The 25,368-nt window shown below is 32.8% G+C and overlaps 1 protein-coding gene across 2 annotated transcripts; it reads right to left on the reverse strand.

The window, feature by feature from the left end:
• Window positions 1-70: 70 nt before the first annotated feature.
• On the reverse strand, window positions 71-25,368 carry LOC149415286 (cytochrome c oxidase assembly factor 6 homolog). 2 transcript variants are annotated; one of them, XM_089642458.1, is made up of 7 exons: window positions 20,280-20,309; window positions 19,668-19,821; window positions 16,890-19,262; window positions 16,015-16,162; window positions 10,055-10,242; window positions 4,856-5,148; window positions 71-2,283 (listed from the first exon to the last, which is right to left on the reverse strand). In XM_089642458.1, the coding sequence occupies exons 2-7, from the start codon at window positions 19,749-19,751 to the stop codon at window positions 603-605; spliced, it is 4,767 nt and encodes a 1,588-aa protein (XP_089498584.1). In that variant the 5' UTR covers window positions 19,752-19,821; window positions 20,280-20,309; the 3' UTR covers window positions 71-602. The 2 variants fall into 2 exon arrangements, with proteins under 2 accessions (XP_089498584.1, XP_089498585.1); XM_089642459.1 differs by lacking the exons at window positions 71-2,283; window positions 4,856-5,148; window positions 10,055-10,242; window positions 16,015-16,162; window positions 16,890-19,262 and adding exons at window positions 20,980-21,498; window positions 25,231-25,368 and having other exon boundaries at window positions 19,687-19,821; window positions 20,280-20,340.

Here is a 25,368-nt window from a genome sequence, read left to right on the forward strand (position 1 = left end):
AAAATTAATCTCAAAATCTTTTATTTTTGTAATAATTATTAGTAGTAATGAAATGGATAAGCCTAAATTAAATACTAAACTTCATTTGAAATAATATATGTACAGAGATAATTGAATTTTGTACCAATGGATTAAATGTGAGAACAAAGATTAAAAACAATACTATGGCTAAACTAATGAAGTTATCGATAAAGCGTTACAAAAATAAAATTACATATTATTTAGGTATTTAATAAAATAAATCTTGTATAATTAATCTAATGTAATAAGTCTCAATTTAGCTAACTCTTGGAATTACGTTAAAAATGAATTGGACTAAATCTCTGAATGTACCCAAGAGATTTGACAAAACACTTCTCAAGATATTGACAGATATATATTTTGTATAGAATATTCAAGCCGCCTATAGGATGAAATTAAATTATGATTGGTGCCAAGTTATTTATGATGCAGCCGTTTTGTACTGACAATATGGGGTAAGGGCCAATCTTGCAAACATATTCTGTATATCAAATCTTACAAAATTTACTTTCAAATAAATTAATACTAATATTAAATTGTTTTAAACAATGGTTGAAGCTTAAAATAATGATTTAAAATCCTTACACAACTATTTTTAATTTCAAAGCATTCTTATACATTAACATGGGCTCCCAATAAACGTTTGGAGTATTGTGATCAAAGGGATTCTGCAGATCATGCTCTATATTTTTGTTAGTGTTTGCATTAATCTCTTTTAATAAAGACTGCAAGAATGTAATGATATGTCCTTTAGATCCGCAGAATATCTTTTGAAGGTACGACGCACTGAGAATAGTACCGATATGGATGTTTGGATGAACACTCAACACCTCATTGTCCTTTCTTACCAAGTGCATTTTGGAACATTCAGTTCTCAGGCTGCTGTCCTCATCTTGCAGAAGCCACAGACAAGCCACCAATATATTACACTTTATTTCGTGCACATTTTCGGTAATGATGTTCTTCTGACGATAGTATTGCAAAAGTTTAACCAAATGCTTCATAGAGACCGCTGCCATTCTCCGGTTGGCCGCTTCAAAACGCTCAGGCTTAGACAACTGCTTGCAAACCCTAGATAATTCTAAATGCAAGTCTGTGTTGGAGCATGAAATGTCTCTATCACAAGCCATAGAGCATACTAGCGGTAGCAAATAACCATAATGGTAAGATTGCATAACATCTTCAATGTATAAGTTGCAGTAGATTCTTCCAAGTAGGCCAGTGTACGTAATAGATCCACAATTAGTCGAAATCACATACAATATTTCATAAATTAGTTTGCTAACTCGCTTCTTCCTTTCGCAGGATAATTGAATCAAATATTCAAATATTTCTTGAAGTGTTTTGTGTTCCGAGCTCAGTGAACACTCAATACGTCCTTTAACTATTGACCAGAAGTCTAAATCAACGAGAATAGCGCTGTTGCTGTTGACGCACTGTTTCAATATCGGTAATAATTCAAACTCGTGGCAATTTTGAATGGCGTGCACTACATTAAGCTGCAGCCAATGATAAATACCAATTTGGAAATCTACATTGTCATTATATTCCATCATAGTTTCGAAGCCATCTCCGACTAACTTGACATAATCTCTTTGGTCATCATTCAACAACTGTTCAATTTCTAAATGCAAAGCTTTCACAATAAACGAAGAATTTTTTTCAACACTGATCATGTTCATATTATCAAGGACAGTTTTCAATGTATTCAAAATCTCATCTTGCTCTTCAAGCTTTAACATATAGTTTTTGAAACTAAAGTAGTACATTGCATGCTGCTTCAGTGTAAGCATATACCCGTGAAGTTCATTCTCTTTTAACGGACACTTTTTAATAATATTCCAATGATTAACAAAGAATGATAAATCGAAAAATGACGCTATAATTGTTGCAGCGATATTTCTAATGTTGTAGATTGGACTTCCGATTAACATGATCAAATTTGGAAAGATGTCTTCGAGGTTTGCGACGCTAATACCAAATTTCTCAGTTTCTTCTAAGCAGTATTGATTGACGGTATATCTGTTTGCCATGCTTGAGAGAAGGCTCAATATTGGAACAATGTTTGAGTGAGCAGTTAACATGTTTGGGGCGGCCGTAGCTTCTTGCAAACTATCTTTGATGTAATTCCAAAGTGAGGGAATGTGTGAAAAGAGTTCATCCGGAGATACGGAAGATTTCACAAAGTTATCTTCACCTTGACTCTTCTTTTGTCCGATGAGTTTGGGAACCAAAGCACCATACAATTGTAAGGCGGCATTCCTGAAAAGAAAGGTTAAATTAAATTTTTTATCTCCATGTATAGTAAGTAATAGCGAATGCCTTGAGGTGATTTTGCACAAAAACGGCGCTACACAAATCATCCAAATATTATTATTATTATGTACTACATAGTAAATCTGCATTTGTTTACCAATAAACAATTAATTTTTTCAGTATATATGTTTTTGTCGTTTCAATGTTACAAATAAATGGTATTTTCCTTAATATGGCAAAAGTATACCACCGCAACTAGAAAGTTTATATACGACATACATTTTTGTATGTAAGGTAACATCACAAAATTTTTGAAAAAAATTGTTAATATACCAAAAAGATGTCTTCTTAGAATACCATTTGAGTGTGGTAACAATATGGGTCAATCATGTGCTAGCTACAGTGGCAGTTTGCTTGGTTGGAAAGTCGGCAGGCACAAACATGTTTTAACCCTTCAAGCTAAATTGTTCTCTTTTGGGAACAACTCATATGGTCTCACAGAAATAGTTGTGTCTCCCTTATTGTTATGGTGAGAAATATCATCTAAACAGTGTTAGAAAGAGAAAACACTACGCTTTATATTCAAATCTAAAAAAAATTATATGTACCTTTATGAAACCAAAGGTTCTGACCACAATTTGAAATTGTAAGTTTTTTATTCATTATTTTTATATGAAACGAAAAAAAAGTGAGATGACACTAAGGACAAGTTGTTTCGGAGAATTTGAACAATTCATCAAATTTCAACATTCATTTTTAAGTTCTGTGGAAGATTTTTTTCAAGTTCTGTTTTTATTTCAGTTTTGTCAAGCAGCTAGCCTACAATGATATAATAACAGAACTTAAATAGGACTTTCACAGAACCCAAAAATGAACGTTGAAATTTGATGAATTGTTCAAATTTTCCGAAACAACCCGTCCTAACATTTGTTAAACATTTGTCTAATAAAAAAGGGTGCTTTTATATATTTTTTTGTTTTGTTCAGTAATTTTAGTAAAATTCAGTTAAGTGTGCCCTTTTATTTTTTTTTTATATAAAAAAATGTATGTTTATTTTTAGTAATAAAAAATCAAAAGCGTATTTTATCACCTTTCCAAAACAGTTTTCAGTTTTCGGATATGTTGAGAAATATTCAATTAATATGCATTTCATTGCAAAGCGGAAATATCCTGGCCTTCTGAAGGAATATGCATGAGGCCAGAGGAGTTAAAAGTATGTATGTATTATGCAAATGTATATCTACACCTAACTATACCTAGAATAAAAAAAACAATTCAAGCAATAGCTTAACCTATGTCAAACAATAACAATAATGTGCAAACTTGATCAATTACATTATGTATAATCCTATTGAAATACGACAATATCAATGGATAGTATTTAAATTGAAGTAACCTCAATGTTCGCACAATTTATAAATTGGTAATATTTAAACTGAGGTTAATACTATATTTTGGTAGTATGTTACATAAAGGATTAGTAATAAGGTGTGTGGTTCCTTCTAATTGATTTGTATCTATGGTTTCGGTGTGTGGCACCTCCAATATTTACTCAATTAACCATTGTTCATTGGTTAGATTGCTAAACCTGCAATATTTTTGACGCACTTCGGTTGCCACATCTGAGCTCTGAAGAACACCTATGCAGTTCAAAAATCAAGCACTGCCATTCCTTGATCAACAGCCCAGAGCATTGGGCCACCCCTGGAGTGACGGACGTCAGATCCTACAACTCGTAAATAACGCCACCATTACCTGACATTGGAGACTGAATTCTTGGAGAATTTGGTAATCGGAAAACATCTACCTATCGTGGACACTCACGGACTTTTTGTAATGGAGCCATGATTGACAAGGCCTTTTCTTTCTCTGGAAGTTACACTATTTTTTGAAAATCCAGCTGAATTTCATTACTGCTTGCTGTGCTGTTCATCAACTATGCTTCAGCCAGTATCACACTATTATGTATGTATTACTAAGCAAGCCCTTTTGCCAGACAGTTTAATTTTAGGATGCTTTTGATTTTTGATAAAATCATAACATTTCTATTGTAAAAAATCCAGATCTGTTTTCAGAGCAGTGGTGAAGAATTTAACATTTCAGTTTATTTTGTTTGTTGCGAACTAATCCTGTGGTAACATGTGATGATGTGCAACTTTTTCCCCTTTTCTCCTTTATTTTTTTAAGAGAGACACAGTCTCCCCTGTCTCATTGCACGAACCGCCACTGCTAGCTAAGCCATAATTTTCCACTTATTATGGTGTTCGTTAATATTTTAAGAAAAAAAGGGATGTTTTATGTCAAGTGTACTACTTTTGATAAAAAGTACATGTACTAAGGCACTCAATACAAAACATTGCTTTTCCTCTCCTGTAAAATTGTATAAAATACCGCAAATTATAGCATATAACATCTTAGTACCGGTAACCGAATAAAACAGAACGGTGACTAAACAGAACATGATAATAGAATAGGTTAGTTTATTTTTGGTTGAGATTTTTTTTTTGTTATTTTTGTTTGTCACTACTCTGTTTTGTCGTGGAAACCTTAGTACCGAAGTATTCAAGCTTATTCTTACCTAACTTGCCATTGATCATTGATTAAGTGATTGAAGCACACGGTTGCTAGCTGCGGCGCAAACTGTATCACATAACTGGCCAGAGAACTTTCTAGTACAGTGCGGCACAACAGGTGCAGGGCCCTTGCCAAGGGGACGTCCCTTTCATTGGAAATGTCCAGTGCAACATCATCTGAAATAATACTTGTGTCTTTTTCCCTCAGTAGGGAAGCTACATTTCTGCTCGGTTCGTGGAGTTTTTCAGATTTACTTAGAACTCTCAGGAGAACGTCCATGGTGAGATAGAACAGTGGCTAAAAGGGAAAATGACAGAATTAATGTTCTGAATTTAGTAGTTGTGGTTTCGATTATTGTAGAGAACAAAAATATAACTGGGGCAAGTCTCTATCTTTTTAAGTGTTCTACATTTGTACACTCATATATATATTAGAAAACTGTCAAAATGGTAACACGCTAAAAGACAGACTTAGGTTTCTAGTTCGTTTCTTACAAATTTATATGAACTCTGCAAGAGGTAGTGACCACTACAGATGACCGGTTTGCCCAATACATCTATTCCCTCCCTAAAATCAAGTTATTCTCAATTAGCGAGGTTTTAATTAACAGCTTGAAACATACATTATATGTGTACCCGCCTCGGAACAGAAATCTTCTAGTGAGGCGGGTTACATGCTTGTTTGTATATGATAATGTTATTTCAATAAACGCCCGGGTTGCCGGCAAATAAAAAAATATTTACCCTTATGCAAATCTTTTGAAATAACATACCGTCGGTATATATATACTTTGTAATTTTCTTGATATTAACCCTCTGTCTGCTGTACACTTACTGATGATTTTACCTACTTCTATCATTTATATAGCGCAGTTTATTGTCATTTCACTTCAAGTGCGCTTAAATATAACAAACTTAAAAATGGTAATTTAGTATTAGTGGTCATGTTCTTAAAATTATTCCTACAGTGTGCCTTACCCAATACAGATCTAATATTATAACACTAAATATACTATTTATACAAAGTGATGACAAAACTTAGAAAAACAATAATAGCAGGACGGGACAAAACAAGAATATTAAAACAAAAGATATAATATAAAACAGGAGGCAGTTTGTGCTCAGAAATGAGAATCTTCTGAGCAGACATTTTAAAAGGTACAATAAGGAGGCAACCGAAACCAAACAATTACCGGAAGTTTTAGAATATGGCTTATTATAAAATATCAAAAAAAAGTTAAGATTTATGAATGTGGAAATGTGGAAAGGGATCGAACGAGAGGCTTGACTTATGGAAAGGACGGTAGAATGGCCAAGCCCTTCGACGCAAAATTTTCAGTTAGTACCTGGGCTGGCCAGCTGTCTGTAGACGCCTTATGGAATCCCAATTGGACAAAGAAGTGGGAAATGGAGCAGGGAAAGAATAAGGCTATTCTAATTTTATAAAAAATATATATGATAAGGAAATATGAAAATATTGTTGGGTTTTATTATACAGGGTGTATCGGCACGTACCCGACAAACTTTAACCAGTTATTCCTTAGCATATTTGGAGTAAAAAATCTTATGTGCACTTTGCTGTCCGGTAACGTTTTTTTTTAATAAAAAATTTATTATTCATATTTTCACCACATGTCAACACTGTTATATAATTTGTCAAAGCTTGAAAACCCATCTGGCAAATATTTTATTCGAATTCCGTTGAATAATGCACGTGTGTACCTATATTGGCGCACTTTCACAATCACAACGAAATGGCACGGCACCATTCGTCTCATTTTTAACTATTATTATTTAGTGTGTGCGAAAGAGCGAAGACGCTTTTTGACATACTTGCTTATAACAGCTGTTGAACACGAAACGCAATGCCAATGACAGTGATGTAGTGTGGAAATTTTAATTTTTTTTGTTTTTAATTGAAAAAAAAATGCTACCGGACAGCAAAGTGCCCATAACATTTTTTACTCCAAATGTGCTAAGGAATAGCTGGTTAAAGTTTGTTGGGTTAGTGCCGATACACCCTGTATTTTGTATAAAGCGAAATAAGTGATCTTCTTCACAAAAGAAAATAACTTATAGGAAACTTTCCTGAAAATAAATAATTCAGTACTTTAGCTACAGGGACTTATGGCTTTTAATACATGCTTTTAAAATGAAAATATATTAAATATAAAATTCCAAAGATAAAATGAATATTATGCACTTGACGAAATGAAAGCCTAGAATAATATTATGACACGTACATTATTTTCTTGCCAGGCCCTTCAGGCCTCTGACATATTCCATCAGAAGGTCGGAGTATTTCTGCTTTGCAATAAAATCCAAATAAATATTTCTGAATGTATACGAAAACAAAAAACTGTTCTTGAAAGATGATGAAATACACTTTCAAATTTTATTGTTAGAAATAAATTATTTATGAAATATTAAAATTATAATTCAAAAATAAAAAAGGCTCATTTTTTTGTAACTAAAATTACTGATACCAAAAAAATATATAACAACAAACCCGTTTTATTAGACAAAAAAAAGTATTATATTATGTTTCATAAAAAAATTCACAAAGTTTCATAAATTTTTTTCAAATTGCGAAATCTTTGGTTTAAGGAGCACATTTTAATTCTTCTAGATTTGAATATAAATCGTGGTGTTTTCTCTTTCTAACACCGTTTAGATCATATTTCTTCTTCTTCTTCGATGGCGCTACAGCCCATATCGAGCTTTGGCCTCCTGCAACAGTCGCCTCCAACTCCTCCTGTCCTCAGCGGCTGACTTCCAGTTTGTCACCTGGAGAAGCTGTGCTGCATCCCCTCTTACCTCATCTTCCCACCTCAGTCTGGGTCTTCCCACTTTTCTCTTTCCACCTGGGTGACCAGTCAGAATTCTTTTTGGGACGCGTGTATCCGGCATTCTCTGTACATGACCAGCCCATCTCAGCCTGAGGAGTCTCATGTGTGCAGAGATGCTAGGGGCCTTATATATATCGTACAATTCTCTATTGTGCCGGATACGCCACTGTTCGTCCTCTTTCACCGGTCCACATATTCTTCTCAGCACCTTTCTTTCAAAAGTATCCAGCATTTCAGCCATCTTTACTGTCAGTGTCAGCGCCTCACATCCATATGCCAATACAGTTCTTACAATGGTCTTATATATGGTTATTTTGGTTTTTCTGTGGACACTACGTGACTTAAACACTGGCACCAAAGAGAAGTATGTTTTGTTGGCTGCTGTGATTCTTCTTCTGATTTCTGCTGGATCCTCATTGTTCTCTGTCAGGCTGGAGCCCAGGTAGGTGAATTGATCGACCACTTCGTATGAGTAGTTGTCTTTAAATAGTGCACTACTTCTTCTTCTGTGCGAAGGGTTCCTGCTCTGTACCATCATTTTTGTTTTGTCAACATTAACTCGCAGTCCTACTTCCCGCGCCGCTATTTCTAAAGGGTCGAAGACCTCCTTAATGGCTGAAATTGATCTTCCGACAATGTTGATGTCATCCGCATATCCGACAACTTGACTGCTCTTGAAACAAATATTGGAGCCAGTGTCTATTAGTGTTTTTCGTATTACATGTTCGAGCACAATGTTGAAGAGAGTGGGAGCCAGACTGTCCCCCTGTTTAAGTCCCTGTGATACTGTAAATTCTTCCGACAATTCTCCGTCTATTTTGACCTGACATCTTGAGTCTGACATTGTGGCTTTTATGAGCCTAACCAATTTAGGTGGAATCTGGAATTGTAGTAGTATGTCATATAGACACTCCCGATCTATGCTATCATATGCTTGCTTGAAATCAATGAATAGTTGGTGTATGTCTATGTCAAATTCCCAGCACTTTGCCAAGATCTGTCTGACGGTGAACAGTTGGTCTGTTGTGGATCTACCGGTGCGGAAGCCTGCCTGATACTCTCCCAGTAGGTTTTCTGCATATTTATCAATTCTTTGTTTCAGTATCATGGTGTAGATTTTATATGCTGTGCATAGGAGTGATATGCCTCTATGATTTTCGCATTTTAATTTATCACCTTTCTTGTGAATTGGGCATATTATGCTTATTTGCCATTCCTCTGGGATTTTTTCCAGTGTCCATATTTTAGTTATTAAATTGAGTAGCAGATTTCTCAGATGCTCATTTCCATATTTGAACAACTCTGCCGGGAGGTTGTCTTTCCCAGGTGATTTGTTGTTTTTAAGTTTCTTTAGTGCAGCATTTATTTCTTGCATTGTTGGTGGGTTCGCTGATTCTTCATTACTTGATTCAGTGGGGATGTTGGTAGGGTGACTTCTCAGGTCGCTATTAGGGTTGAGAAGTTTATAGAAGTAGTTTTTCCACACTGTTTTTATTTGTTCCTTATCTGATATAATTGATCCATCAGCGTCTTTGCATAGTGTTGTATTGGGTTTGAAACCCTTCTTGAAGAAGTTTACTCCCCTATATGCTTCTCTAGGATTATTATTGACAAAGTCCTGTTCCATTTTTAGCAGTATATCATTCAAGAATTTTCTTTTCTTTCCCCGTATCAGCTTATTCGTTTCTTTTCTCGCTTGTTCGTACGCCTGTTTTTTGTTTCTTGTTGACGTTTCCAAGTACTTTTTTCTGAGTATATTCTTTTCAGCTATGTTTCTTTCACACTCTTCATCAAACCACGGGTTCCTGGGCTGTCTGGGCATGTTTCCGACACTTGATTCCACTGCTCTTACGATTGCTTCTTTTATATCATTCCAATCTTTTTCGAGTGATTCTTGGGAGTTCTGCTCAGTGATCTGATCTGGTAGTCTATTTACAAGGGCGTTGTGGTACTGCTCTTTGCCTTCTGGTGTTTTTAGAGCTTCCGTATTGATTTTTGGAATAGTTGGTGATTTTTGTGTCCTGTTGTTTGCAATTCGGCTCCTATAGGTGGCCACCACCATGTAGTGGTCTGAATCACAGTTGGCACCCCTATACGTCCTTACGTTTGTGATGCTCGTTGCCCCCCTTCTTTCTATCAGGACATGATCAATTTGGTTATGGTGTCTACCATCTGGCGACGTCCAGGTCCGTATTTCTTAGCACAACTTTAAAGGAGACAACAATTTCTATGAGACCATACGAGTTGTTCCCAAAAACAAATTTAATCATTTAAGAATTTTTATTGCTAATTTTTATTATTAATTATTTATAACAGTGAACCAAAGATTAATTTTTTTAATTTCTTCGTCTTTACCTTTCCAATTTCCGAATCATTGCTGACTATCCTGTGCACCAAGATACTCAAACCAGCACTCTTCCTTGTGACAGACCCTCCGTGAATGTTTTCCGAAGTAGACTGAGCCAAGAACTCCCTCAGGATATCGGAAATTAATGTATAGTAAACCGGGTTATCCAGTGACGTGAGGTGTTTCACTGAACGACCTGAAATAAGAATTTGTACATTAGAATAATACTTAATAAATCCATTGCATTTAAATTACAGTGTTTTATTGTTTAACCCTCCCCCACCGGAGGGGGGTAGTAAACATTCCCCAAACAAAAGTTTTGTGCTATTATCTAAGTTGTTTTTTACAAAAAATTTCCATAATATAAGTAATACTAGAAAAAACTATAGAGTAATCGAACTGCATTTAAAAAATTTAGCCCGTTACTATATGTTATGATATTTGTGATAATCCACTGTTACCAGCTCTATACCGTTTATGTTAAGTATGTTATGTTATGTTTATGTTATGTTATGTTATGTTTATGTTATGTTCATGTTTATGTTTATGTTATGTTCATGTTTATGTTATGTTATGTTATGTTATGTTTATGTTATGTTTGGTTTATTTATGTTACGTTATGTTATGTTATACATAACATTACATCAATTTTATCCTGTAATTTGTTGTATTTATTAATTAGAAAAATGTTGTAATGTATGGCCAAGATCACTCTTAATGGGTGAAAGCCAATATAAAGAATAAAAATAAAAATAAAGATATTAAATAATATCTGTCCAATTCTGACAAAATTACTGTTTCCTCCTACCCCGGATTCACTGGAAACAGTTACACTAATACATATTTGAGTTACGCTCGATTTTGTTCTCTTTTACCATTTCACTTTACTTAATGACTGCTGGGTGAAGATAGGTGACATTCGGTTAAAACAGTAGGTTTTTTTGCTATTTGTTTTTGGGGTATTATGCCGTGTTGCGCTAACTCCTTCTTTAGCCAACGTTTCGGACAGCATTGCAGTGTCCATCATCAGGGCAGATGTGTTGAACACATATGCCCTGATGATGGACACTGCAATGCTGTCCGAAACGTTGGCTAAAGAAGGAGTTAGCGCAACACGGCATAATACCCCAAAAACAAAGACGCAGCTTACCGCATCTCCCAAAAAATACCTAAAGACCAATGTAGGCCCATAATCATATCATTTAAAACCAGTATTGACCGTGATGTTTTCCTGTCAGACATAAAAAAGTTCAACAAACAAGCTAACAATAGAGAAGAAAAACTCAACACCACCCTCGTCGGAATTGCAGGACCTCGCTCTCACATATACGTCTCGGAACACCTGACGTTTCGTGCGAAACACTTATGGTTCCTTGCACGTAAGGCTACACGGGAAAACTTATATAAATTCGCCTGGACCCGTGGAGGGCAAGTGTACGTCCGTAGAGATATTGGAACACCAGTCATTATTATCAATGACAAAAACAAACACATCTTATCTCACACACCCAATAACTTGTAAAAGAACTGTAACTATTGTATTTATGTTTATAAAATATTTTTTACTTTACTCAAAATTCATTAACATCACTATTTTAACTATTAATCTCAACCTATTATATGAAACAGAAGGGCACAGGTATATGGTTACAGGGGAATTTAAATTATTTAATTTGTATTTCTCTAGTTTTCTTTTATCTCTTTACCCAAACACTACATTTAGTTTTAGCATTAACCAATATAAATCTTGTACTATGTATCTTCAATTCATAGTTACACTATATGCCTGCTATAATTATGTAAAATACTTACAACAACTAAATCCCTATAACACCTATGTACTTTACATGCTTATGCTTATGTTTTATTTTCTCTATATACTTATATTTTATATGCTTTATATGCTCGTGATATATACTCGCAACAACTATATGCATACTCTGTATACTTATGCCAATGTTATGCATACTTTTCACGCTTATGTTAAATATCCGCAACAACCAAATCCATATATCACTGGTATACTTTATATGCTTATGTTTTATTTTCTTTATATGCTTATGTTTTTTAATCTCTTTAAGCTCATGTTTTATTTTCTCTTTATGCTTATATTTTATATTATTTATATGCTTATGTTATGTATTATTTATATGCTCATGTTATACATTCGCAACAGATATAAGTACACTTTATTCACTAATAGACACGATACCGATATAATTATAATAACGGAGCGTAATTCTTTTAATTTAATTCTTCATAGTTTTGGCAAGCTTATGGATGTATGTGCTATCAATTGCTCTAAATGAATTAAAATTAATTTTAAATGGATGATTTTATAGCTAGCCAAATAGAAAATTTCTACAAAATCCATGAATACGAATGTGCAAGCACAGAGACATGTAATGAATTTTTCCCACACAAATTTAACGGTCTATTCATATTACACCAAAATATTCGTAGTATGTTTCAAAATTTTGATGAATTTATTATTAAAATCAATAATCTAATATTACAACCAGACTGTATAATATTAACAGAGACATTTACAAATGATGAGTCACCAGCCTTTCAACTTCCTAACTATACATACATCCCAACTAAAATAAATATCAATAAAAATAGTGGAATCGCAATATTCGTTCACACCAAATTCAGTATTGTCACGACTTTAGAACACCCAATATTACTGACTAACTGTATTCAAATCGAAATTAAACTCGATAAATATATTTATCACATAATTGCCATTTACAGAACACACGAATCAAATATTTCACATTTTATAACTCAACTGAAAAATATATTACTACCGCTTAAAAATAAAACCTGTTTTATCGCGGGTGATTTTAATATTAACATTAACGAAAAATCAGAAAATATTTTCAAAAATGAGTTCCTAAATTGTATGACTGAATTAGATTTTAAATCATGCATAAACAAAAATACTAGAGAAATGCACGGACAAAAATCGTCTTGCTTAGATCATATTTGGATAAACATAAAATTACAAAACCTATATAAAATCAAAACAATGATTTGGCAAACGAATATTACTGACCACCACACTTGCTTATTATTGTATGATAATGAAATAAAATCACAAATTAAGGCTCCAATTACTATTAAAAAAACCACAAATATTACCACTTTAGAGAAAAAATTGAAAGCAGAAACTTGGTGTACGATACTACAATCTAACGATGTCGAACAATGCTCAAATATGTTTGAAAAACAAATTATGGATCATATTGAAACCTCCACAACAGAGGTCTCATTATACACGAATTCAAAATTCAGACGTATAAAACCTTGGATCACTTGTGGCCTAATAAAATCTATCAGAGAAAAAGAAAGGCTATATAAAAATACAATTAAAAATCCACACGATGAAAATGCTAAGATAGTTCTCAAAAAATATAGAAATAAATTAACAGCTTTAATTAAAAAAAGTAAAGACGACTACTTTAAAAAAATAATTTCTACTTCAGAAAACAATCTAAAAGTTATTTGGAAAACGGTAAATTATGCAATTGAAAATAAGAAAAAAAATAATTCTATAAAATATTTAAAACATGAAAATAATATCATAGACCAAAGACCCAAAACTAACAGCAAACATTTTTAATTCTTACTTCTCTAAAGTAGGAAACAATCTCGCTGATAAAATCACTAAATCTGTACACACACCAAAAACTATAACAACTAATACCCAAAAACAAAATACACTATCCACTTTTAAAAAAACTACCGAAACTGAAATACAACTTGTAATAGAAAGCATGAAAGACGGATCCTCTCCAGGTTTTGACCACATTTCTGTGAAAATTCTTAAAGAAATGAAAATGTATCTACTGAAACCACTAAACCACCTTATCAATCTCAGTCTGACTAAAGGCATATTCCCAACAAATTATAAAAAATCTATAATATCCCCTATCTTTAAAACCGGCGACCCGCAAAATGTTTCAAATTATCGACCGATATCACTAATATCGAATATAGCAAAAATATTTGAAAAGATTGTGAAAAAAAGGGTTGTTGATTTTCTAGAAAACAATAAAATATTACATTCCAATCAATTCGGATTCTTAAAAACAAAAAGCACACAAGATGCAATAGCAAATGTAACATCATTTATATACTCTGCACTTGATGAAGGAAATAAATGCGCAGGAATATTCATAGACCTAAGAAAAGCATTCGATAGTATCTCACACGCAAAGCTTATCAAAAAACTGAAATTAAATAACATCAATGATAAAGCCGTCCAATGGATAGAAAGTTATTTGAACAATCGTGCACAATTTGTTAAAATAAATGACCAAACTAGCGTCCAAGAAACATCAAATTTTGGTATCCCACAGGGCACCGTGCTTGGACCAATATTGTTCATTTTGTATGTAAACGACATATTTATTCAACCATTGCATGGCCAAATTATCTCTTACGCTGATGATACAGTCCTTATAATAAAAGAAAAAACTTGGGAAAAAATTAATCTAAAAGCTACAGAAGACATAAATAATCTAAAAATATGGTTTGACAATAACCTCTTGTCGTTAAATAGTGATAAAACATATGTCATTCCTTTCGAAATTAACACTAACATTGTACCTCCAAATCTTCAAATATTCTTACATAATCATTCTCTCGCACAACAAAAATGTTCACTTCTGAAAATAGCGGATAAAATTACATATCTTGGAATAATCATAGATAAAAACCTAAAATGGAAAGATCACATCGACCATACAATAAAAAGAGTTAGGAAGTTAATTCATATATTCTTACGGATACGAAACTTTTTATCAACGAAAAACCTATACTCAATATACTACGCATTAGTACAGTCTATTCTTCAGTATGCCATTATCAGTTGGGGAGCAGCTTACAAAACTAATCTGACCCCCATAGAAATTGTTCAAAAACTAATAATAAAAATTATACTAAAAAAACCTCCAGACTTCCCAACTGACAGCATATTCGAAGAATTCAAAGTTCCAACATTTAAAAACTTATTTATAAAAAATTCAATTATACAAATTATAAAAGAAAAAGATAAATACGCATTTATAACTGAAAATCGTACTAGACTTAAACATGTATTTGTGTGCCCCAAATTAAACACTTCTTTTGCACAACACCATTATACTCACCAAGGAAAATTCTTTTTCAATAACCTACCAATAGAAATCAGAAGCATTAGGAACAAAATTCAATTGTTGAACTCCATCAAAAAGTATTTTAGAGAATGTCACACTAAAAATCTTACTTGTTTTTCTTCTTACTGAATACATATATGTTTACATATTTTAGTTAACGGGTCTGATTGCCATGTGTCTATATTACCTACACATACATATATATTGAAATACATGATTATAGTAAATAGTAATTATAATTATATGAAATGTATTAACTGTATTAACTGCATTGTATTAACTGTACACGTGACTTTATTTGTACATAATATGTGAAATGTTAACTCTTCTTCCATCCACAAGCTAAGGCTTTTAATGGAAGACCAGTAAAATTATAATATAAAAAATGTAACTAACTAAAAAAATAATAAAAAAAAAAAAAAAAAAAAAATAGCAAAAATACTTTTGGCCGTGAAAATCTTAAATCATAAAACAGTAGGTATCTATTTTTATCAGTAGGTGTCTGTTTTTCCTCCTTCATATAATCCTGGCCTCTTCAAGACCTGCATTAATAAATCCCTTCCTACATCCCCTACCTTAACCCGCCTTACAAGGCTACCCAACAGACAGGGGTGCTCTTGTGAGGTCACATAAATAAAATAAAAAGAATAGTAACTAATATATGAGTGTTACTGGAAAAGGCAAAAAGAGTTTTAATTAAGAGACACAATCGCTCCGCAGTATATGGGGGACCCTTGTGACATTAGGGTGATATGTAATTTTTACCTTCAGGTACGTAAAGGATAAGTAATTTCGATACTTACCCAAGGAAGCTCCTGCAGATTCAATAGCTCCTTTGTGGCGACATCTTGTCAAAACAGATATGTTGATATCTAGCAAGGCCGCTATATCCGAATCTTGCAATCTACTAGTTTGGTGGATTAGCAGAGTGCTTGACAGATCGCAGCATGCCTAAAAACGGACCAATGAATTAATTAAAAATGCTAAATAGTAAAATCTGATTTACGATCGAAGAGTTGAAAAATAAATATAAATTGTACATTTATATTTCATTAACTCCACTCATCTCTGGGGATGCTGTGTGGAGGGTCTTTTTGGGAAGAGGAAGGAGTGAACATGGGTATTGAAGAGACTTATGCTGTAGGCGGGAGGAAACACAGAGGCCGGCAAATCGTTTCACAGCCGAGCTGTTGAATTCAAGAGTCAACAGTGTAAATATGTTTACAAGTGTCCCGATTATGCACCGGTGCCGAAGGGATCAATGACGCTAGTTATCTGATGCTTGTGCTTTAAAGATTGCAATTCGCTTGTTATGATAAGGGAATCTATCAAACGGACCACCCGTTTCTGCAGAGTCAAGGGGTTTTTTACAGGTATTTTGGGGCTCCACACCAGAAGTGGCTGCCAAATTCAACAAACACAACTAATCAAGAAAATGAGGGAGCTAGTAGGACTATTAACTGAACATTTTGGAGTGGAAAGCACCAACATGAGTTAAAAATGTGAAGGGTTGAAAAAACAGCGATCATCTATTATGTCGATGTCCTGCCTTGATGGGAAGAAGTCTTACAGATAACAGTCGTGCCAAGTTGAGGAAGAGAAGTCATGAAGAATGCTTTATATAACGAATGATGGAAACATCATTATTTAAAGGTAAAAATATTGATTTATAACTCACCTTTAAGTTGAGCCAAATATTATTGAGTAACAGTTGGTGCGCATTAGAGAGATGTTCAGTTTTTTCCTTTTCATTATCGTCCGCTTTTAATTCCGAAGATCGGATAATGTATTCAATGCTTTCTCCCATTTCTGCAAAGCTCGGAGGGGCTACCATATTACAAGCCTCACTTTTACAAGACAATATGTTTATAAAATGATTCGTTACCGTTCCTAGGAATTTGTTCAAGGCAGAGATGGATTTGAAAGTCAGCAGCTGCTCAGAATGTGTGATGTACATATCGATGGCAGCTATCATCCCGTGCAGTGGTTGGTTATTATAAATGGACAGAAGTAAATCAGTTTCTTGGTACGTAAACTGCTCCCAAGCTTTGTTAAGCAGGTATTCGCAAATATCAAATGGGTGAATTATTTTCTTTATCGGATCGTTGAGCTCTGATCCTCCTCTGTTGAGATGTGCGAGCATTTTGAACATCAAACATCCGCACTCCGCCTCGTAAAACATTCTACTGTTACATAATATAATTCCATTTATGAAAAAGTTTTCTCTGGATCTTTTAAATGTTTTATTGTTGATGAAGTACTGAACAAGAATTTCAACTGCTATTTCTCTAATATCATTGGTAGAATCACTTATGCATGAAATCAAAGCTTTTATACTTGGAGGAGAATCGAACAGCCATTTCTTGCGTTCATCCAAGAAAGCGGCCACTTTCCATCCCTGATCACGCAAGTTCCCTTTACGACATAAACTCTTCTGTATATTCACTTTATCCTTATACCCTCCACACAGATATCTTAAGATCACATCGTAAATTTGAAGAGAGAGAATTTTCCTTTGATAATTTCCTCGATTGTCTAAATTCTGGATGAGAAACTCGTGAATCCAAATGAAGAAAGATTCTATTTCATACAGACTTTGTACATTGGATTCCTTTTCAACAATCACTGCATTTTTCAATATGTTTAAGCACGAATCCCGAATTCGAGTGAGAAAAATAGTAAAACAGTTTAAATTATTCTGTCGAAAACTAGTTGAATCGCTGTTTATATTATGCTCCAAGAAAACTTTCATCTTTCGAAATTCATCAGTGGTGGGCATGTTGCTCTTCTGTGCTACACAAACTACCTGAATAGCTCGAGATCGGATATCTTCGTTAATGTGTACTAAACCGACATCGATCACTTTTTTGTAATCATGTTTCATTTCTTTACTATTCCAATCGGCTAATATCAATCCCGATTTTCTGGCCAACGTCATGAAACTGAGCAACGGAGACAAATTAAAATTCTTTATATTATTTTCATAGAGGAAACCAAGCAAGTCTTCCATTAACTCTGGATACTTTTTAATGGTTACGGGTATCCAATAATTCAAGAGATTACTTTGTGCGACTGTTTTATTTCCACTAATGACATTATAAAACAGCGCCAAGAAAACATCACTCCAATCTTTGAAGCTTCTGAATTCATTAAGGATGGTTTTATACAAATCACATCCGGCAGAGACGAGCGAGGACTGTCTTAGACTGTAATCTACACCGCTAAAACACATTGGGTTATTATTTAAAAATTCCATAATGTCACACTTTAAGTGAGGTATGATCTCAGTAAGAACGAAATACTTGGCTTTGTTCCATGGAAATTTAAAAATGCAGTCAGTAATGCTGCTGAATAAATCCTGTTGCTTATCTAAAATATTTAAGAACAACTTCCAGATTTTCAAATTAATCTCTCTAATGCCAGAAAGCAAATTCTCCCAGTTGTTGAATATAACAAATAAGAGAACATTCTGTACATCACCGATTACTCTATCACAGCATTCCCAATCGGTCAGTTTGACTAAAATCGAATGGAGATTTCTAAAATGTACGAAAGTGCTACACGAATATGTCAAGCAAGCTTTTGTGGTTATCTTAAAAGATACAAGCATAATGGCCTCCGCCAGTTGTCGTGCCCTGGAGTTTTCGGGCAAATGGGTTTTGTCCAATAGATTGGTTTGAAACAAGCCACTGATTAGGGTTGTAATTCTTGTTTCTTCTCTACGCTCTTCCAAGGTGTTGGTGATCATTAAAGTGTTGGTTAGGTTATTTTCCAAGTGACTTGTTTGTTGCAGGAGAAAGCATGACAAGGTTGTGTTTAGGTTCCTCAGGCATACTTCGCAGTATTCTTCAGGTAGTATGACAAAAAGAGCACAATAAGCTGTCGAACACAAAGTCTGTCCTTCGATGGAATTCAAACCGGACTTTATATGAACCATTAATCTTTCCGAGAGTTTAATGCCGGAATGAACCACATTAGGATCAAAATACGGCTTAGTTTCAATTTCATTATTGGCTTTTGCTTCTAGATGATGGCACGCGCGTATTATATTCTGCAAAAGGAACAGATTACGGACTGATGATGACAATTTGAGGCATGAAATAAACATGTTATCAGATTAGCATTTCTTTTTAGCATATTCAGATGAGAACAACATTATTCAATCCATTTGTTCAAATAAAAATGGTATTTAAGCAGCTACCTCAATCTGACAACCAACAAAACTAGCAAAAATGTTTTAAGATGTTAATAAAATCATATTCCAAATTAGTCAATATTACAAAATAATTCAAACTAGATCGATTTTATTTTGAGTTGAATTTATTAAATATGTAACAATGTTTAACTGTGCGAATTTGGTTAAATGGTGGTTAAAGCATATGTTTGGTCAGTAATACAAGTTCAATATTTCGAATCATTAATACATTTAAGAGTTTTTTTGAAATATAATACTCACCCTTAGATCTTCCAGATCAACATCTTCAGCGGGCTTTTTCAAATTGGTGCACCATGTTTCAATTACATTTAAAGTTAATTCCATTTTATATGTTAGACATTAACTAGTTATCACTAATTAACTCCCTTTATTGTATTGTTGTAACATTGGGTATCTTTAAAATAAATTTTAAATGTTCAGGATTATAGTGTTGCCAACGAAAAATTACCGGTGGTGAGATCAAGAACTACAAGTGTGTCAACAAAGATTGTAAAATTTTTGATATTTTAGCACTGAATAAATTGTAGTTTGTGATTTCATCGTGGGCAATGTCTCGGTGGTCGGGGTATAATAATGACTGTAAGATAAAATAGAAATCTACATACATAATTTACCATCCAAGTTTAAAGTGATTTAAATATTTTATTGTTATACATTAATGATGGCTATATTGTTATAAATACATTTATTATTAGAACAAAGACAAAGTCTTCAGAATATGAAACATACAATGACAAAAAAAGCCATCATGTTTAATTTTAAAGGTGTATTTTTATTAAAAATATATAAACACTTAGGTATCCATTATTTATGATTTCATTCATTTGAAATGTTTATATAAGTAATATTTACCACTGGTTTGAATGGCCTTTGTTTTCTGGCAGTGCCCAGAGGAGCGACTGAGCTAGCCGTACTGAAAAATATTCTAAGTATTAGGTAGGTAGACTAGGAACAAATTAAATAAAAAAATGTAAAAAATTTTAACAGTTTATTCAAAACAGTAACATGCTAAATCTAGAATACATAAATATTACAATACAATAAGGGGCATTTGGTAAATAATATTTAAGTTAGTTAAGGTTTAAATTCATTATGCCGATTTAGTAAAGAAACAAACAAAAAATGGGTATTTTTTTTCAATTAAGTTTTTCAAAAATTATTACAAAATTTGTTGAATGTTGAAATCTGAAATACAACAGGAATGTTTTGCACATTCAGTTTTCCCCGATACATATTATTTGTAAAACAGTGGAAAATGGGCAACAATGCGCAAATAACAAATAAAAAATCAGAGTTGAATTGAGTCACAATATTGCACAATAAAGTATGCACAATTTAAAACAAACAAAAATGGTTTTTAAAAAACAAAATGGTTTTTATTCTTTGAAATGTCATAACTTCATTTAATCATCAATTAGGTAGATAAAAAGTAAATTATACGCACATAAACCAGGTTAAATTTAAGAGGGTTTTAAATTGTTATTTTGTAGCGCTTACTTTTAAGAGGTGTTAAAAAACATTTAAAAAAATTAACTCAAATGATAATAATTACTTGTCTTGCAGGGGATCGTAGCCCTCAGTTTCAATTTTGGCTTTAAATAACAGATAATTCCTTTTCCTATCGAAATGTTTGACCCACTGATTGGGGCACATGGATTCGTAGAACTTCCTAACTTGCTGACACTCTTCGGGAGACGGTTGTTCCATGCCCACCTTGTGTTTATCTAAACATTCCCAATACTTGTCGCGTGATTCCCAACAGGTTTTTCTATCCGACTTATTAGGGAACGACATTATTGCAATTCAAAAGAAGTGATACAAAACAAATTACACACTAGATTAATAGATAATATATTTTTAATACATCTTATTATTAAAGCACTTCACTATGAATGATCATAACTTAAGACAGGTTTGAATCGGCGAACTTGTGCGACTGACCTGAAGACAAGAACTGAACTGGTGGATCTTCAGCATCCAGAATAGCTTCAGCTTCGTCCAATCCGGTGTTTCTTCTAATGTCCCGTCAGCCAATGGGCAGACACCAGGAAACTTAGATCGAATTAACCCACTGAAAAATAATGGGAAACACATTTCTCTATATTAATCATAGCTGTATATCGTTTTCAGCACGCCCAGTGGGCGGTTGGCCAAATTGACACTAACAAATCTCAAAAAATTACATATTTCATCTATTTATTGGCCGACTGGTGTGGATTCTATTTCGATTATTGCAAATAAAACCAAAGGAAGTCACTCAAAATTATCCTCAGATAGAAATATCTTTGTGATTTATTGTTCAAGCAATATAAATATTTGCGGTAACAGATAAAAAAAATTGGCAATTGTAAGTTTTCCAAAAAATAATTGAGATTAAATATTACATACGTAAATGAGCGGTGTATTATTATAATATCGTTGCTTATTACCCGATTTTCTGCCTTGTTGTCAAAAGTAATAACACAGTATCCTCTTTGAGAATCTCAGTGGTAATACTGTTTTTTTTTTTTACTAATAACAGCAGTACATGCATAATGGAGCAATAAAAAATGTATTAAAAAAAGCGCCTGTATTAATTTTTAATTAACTGATCTAAATATCATAACCGTGATGAAAAGCTTGAGATTGTAAGCTAAAAATAATTGTTTCGAACTAGAAAATCCAAACTGGGAAAATTTCTTGAAGCCAGAGCTCACCATAAGAATTTTCCAAGGCTGATTTTAAATTTGTCATCAAGCATAACATGAAACATTTTACGTAGTTAGAAAAGGAACAATTGAGGGACTATGATAATGTTCTAACTTGTTTTGTTGTAAATGAGAATTTGAAAGAAAGCAGCTATTCGGTTGTGTATAATTCGTAACATTAAAAAAGAGTTATAATTTCCAGTCCCGTTTTATATCAAAGAATGTTGTAATCTAATGTGATAGGTGAATGAAAAACACTTAGCGTCTGAAACATTCCGAAATATATTTAGATTACCTTGAATAATCTCTTGAATCTATTTTAGTAAAATTCCCCGTTGACATGAATATACACACTTAGTCACGCTTTTCTAAAATAGATTTAATGAAAGCTAGCGCAGACTATTTCATAAGGTGAAATAATATTGAATTGCTTGCACAGGAATTAAATAGAAATGTAAATATTATTGTGAATGGAAAAGTTTCTAAATATTTTTGGATAACTTGGGGTCAACGTATTTGACTTAGAGTTAGAGGATTGTGGTTTTGATTCCCATCGCAGTGCAAAAATATATTGACATGGTTATTGTGCTTGACTTTGTTTGACTTTCGGTCCACATCATCTGTCCTGATGATTGACACTGCAAGCCTGTCCGAAACTTTAGCCTAAGAACACTTGAATTAATTATTGTGTTATTATTTTTTTTTTAATTTCTGATCTAGGGAGTTACAAGATAACAGTACATAAATATTTTTGAATCAATATTGTAATAATTTCAGATGAAAATTAGAATAATTTGACTACTCAGATGTGAAACTTTTATATGAAATTTATAAATTTAAGGAAAATACTTAATAATAAATAAATTAATAATATTGTAAAATGAGTTGGGTGATATAATTTTTAATTTATTTATAAAGATAAAAAGGAAAACATAGCATAGTCTTTTATGATCCTTGGGCTGGTTCCAATTCTATGCAAGTTCATTTCAAATAAATAAAGACTTCTTGCGACATCTGTGATGTTTTTCGTAAATCATAATGTATGGAGAAACTAGATTTATAGAGATCTGCTCAAAGACATTTCAAACATATTGTAGACACGTTTGTCACACAAAAATAATACAAAATGTGGCAAGTAACAAAAACATGTACGGTTCCAGTAAATTCTCAATTCAAATGTTCATTCATGCATGACTAAGACAGACGTTCGAAGAATGTGCGTATGTATGAACGAGATAGGTATAGGACTGGGCAGCCTTGCTTAAAAATTGCATCTAATGCTACATTCTACATCACAGGTGTGATTGAGATGACAATAGGCTCATGCCATAGACATTCAAATTGATAGACTTGCTCTAACGTGAAATCCGGGTATGATTTCGACAAGCTGGAGGCAAACCACTTGACCATATTTTTAGCACCAGAAGGATTCAGATTCATTCTTTGAAAAATCATACGCTGGAAACTGAAGAGCGCACATTGAAATATTCAGACCCTGAGCAAAAAAGTAAAGTTTGCTAAATAAGGCAACGATTTGCAGCACAGCCAATTGCGGAACCTTTCTGCGCAGGATCGGAATTTTCGTAAAACAGCCTTCAAATCGAATTGCATAGTGACCAAAAATGACTGAGGTGGGTAAATTATAACACATTATAAGTGTTATTACAACGTTATATATATTTTTTAAGTGTCTTACTAAATAGTGTCACAAAATATTTAGTTTAGAAAACATTTGTTTACCGATTTAGGGTTTTGTAGTAAAAAAAAAATTTACGCACAAATTACGGACTAGTTATTTGTATTTTCATTTTCTATTTTTATTTTTTTATTTTCAGACTAAATGGTGACATTACAATGAATGAAAATGGAATAGATACCATGGACCGCTTGCTCAATCGGCGTGATAAAAACATCAGAGCCCAAAATATAATACATCAGGTATATTTATTTTTACTTTTCAGTGATTCGTTTACTTGTTTTGGTAAATATTTCACTTACCGCTGCACTTTTAATAGGCACATATTATGGAAATTACACTTCGTTTCAACTTAATTACTAAAAGAAATAACGATTTACATAGGGATAGATGGTAAAAGATGTATTATAATTCCATTTTTATTAAGTTTATATATAACTTTATAAAACAATCCTTTTCTCGCCATTTTAGACTTTTTTGTATGGAATGACTCTCGCAATAGTTTCATTTCAATCTAAGTACCCATAAAATACTTGATTAAACCAAATCAAGAACCTAATAACCTATTTTATGAATGTAAATAGTTGTTTCTTATAGTAAATATTGAATGAATGTGCAATTTGCATAATCTGTGCCTAAAAGTGCTGCGGTTAGGGAAATAATTAACTATGTTTTTTTAAGAGCGGTCTCATGACTGATAGAAGTGCAATTTCCAGGAAGGTTGATTTAAGAAAACACTCCAAACCATTAATGTTTATGCTTTGCTTACAATCTGTCAAAATCTTTTGAATTAATAATATAATAATAAGTGTTTTAATAAGTGTTTTATTATCTTTTTTTTTGTGTAACAAATAGATATAATGATATTGAATAATTGAATCGTTTATTATAATTGAACTATATTATAATTGAATATATTATAATTATTATATTATGATTAGAGATCCCAGTGAGGATATCGTTATATCTATTTGTTACACAAAAAAAAGATAATAAAACACTTATTATTATTATATTATTAATTATATTATAATTCAATCATAATATAATTATATTATAATTGAATCGTTTGTTTTACGTTTGACTTATATTTCAGTAAAATCATAAAATAAATATTAACAATCGACGCATTGTGATCAAATAAGAAGATAAACACGATGATATGTGCATAAGTACCAATATTGTACAATTTCTTAGTAATCCCCTATATAAAACGCTGACATTAACATCACTTTCAAAATTTGAACCATTAATCAAAAACTGATTCAGAGTAATATAAAAAATGAAGTTTATTAAAACTTTACATACCGAATAGCATTTACAAATCAATAAGAAATGTTTACGTAAGAAAAACCTAGATAAAAAAATGAGGTTAAGGATATACAAATTCAAAATAATAGCCAAATATAACGATACCCACCTTCGTTTTAGATTTTAAAAATAGGTCTTCCTGTTTTCTTACGGTATGAATATTCTCAAGTAGTTAAAATCAAAGTAATTAGCAATATCAGCATGGAATGGAATAATGAAATCGAAATCATCGGCGAATTTTTGACAG

Source organism: Hesperophylax consimilis, chromosome 18 (assembly GCF_061612785.1).
Source record: "Hesperophylax consimilis isolate HC1 chromosome 18, BYU_Hcon_1.0, whole genome shotgun sequence".
In the NCBI taxonomy this organism is placed as follows: Eukaryota; Metazoa; Arthropoda; class Insecta; order Trichoptera; family Limnephilidae; genus Hesperophylax; species Hesperophylax consimilis.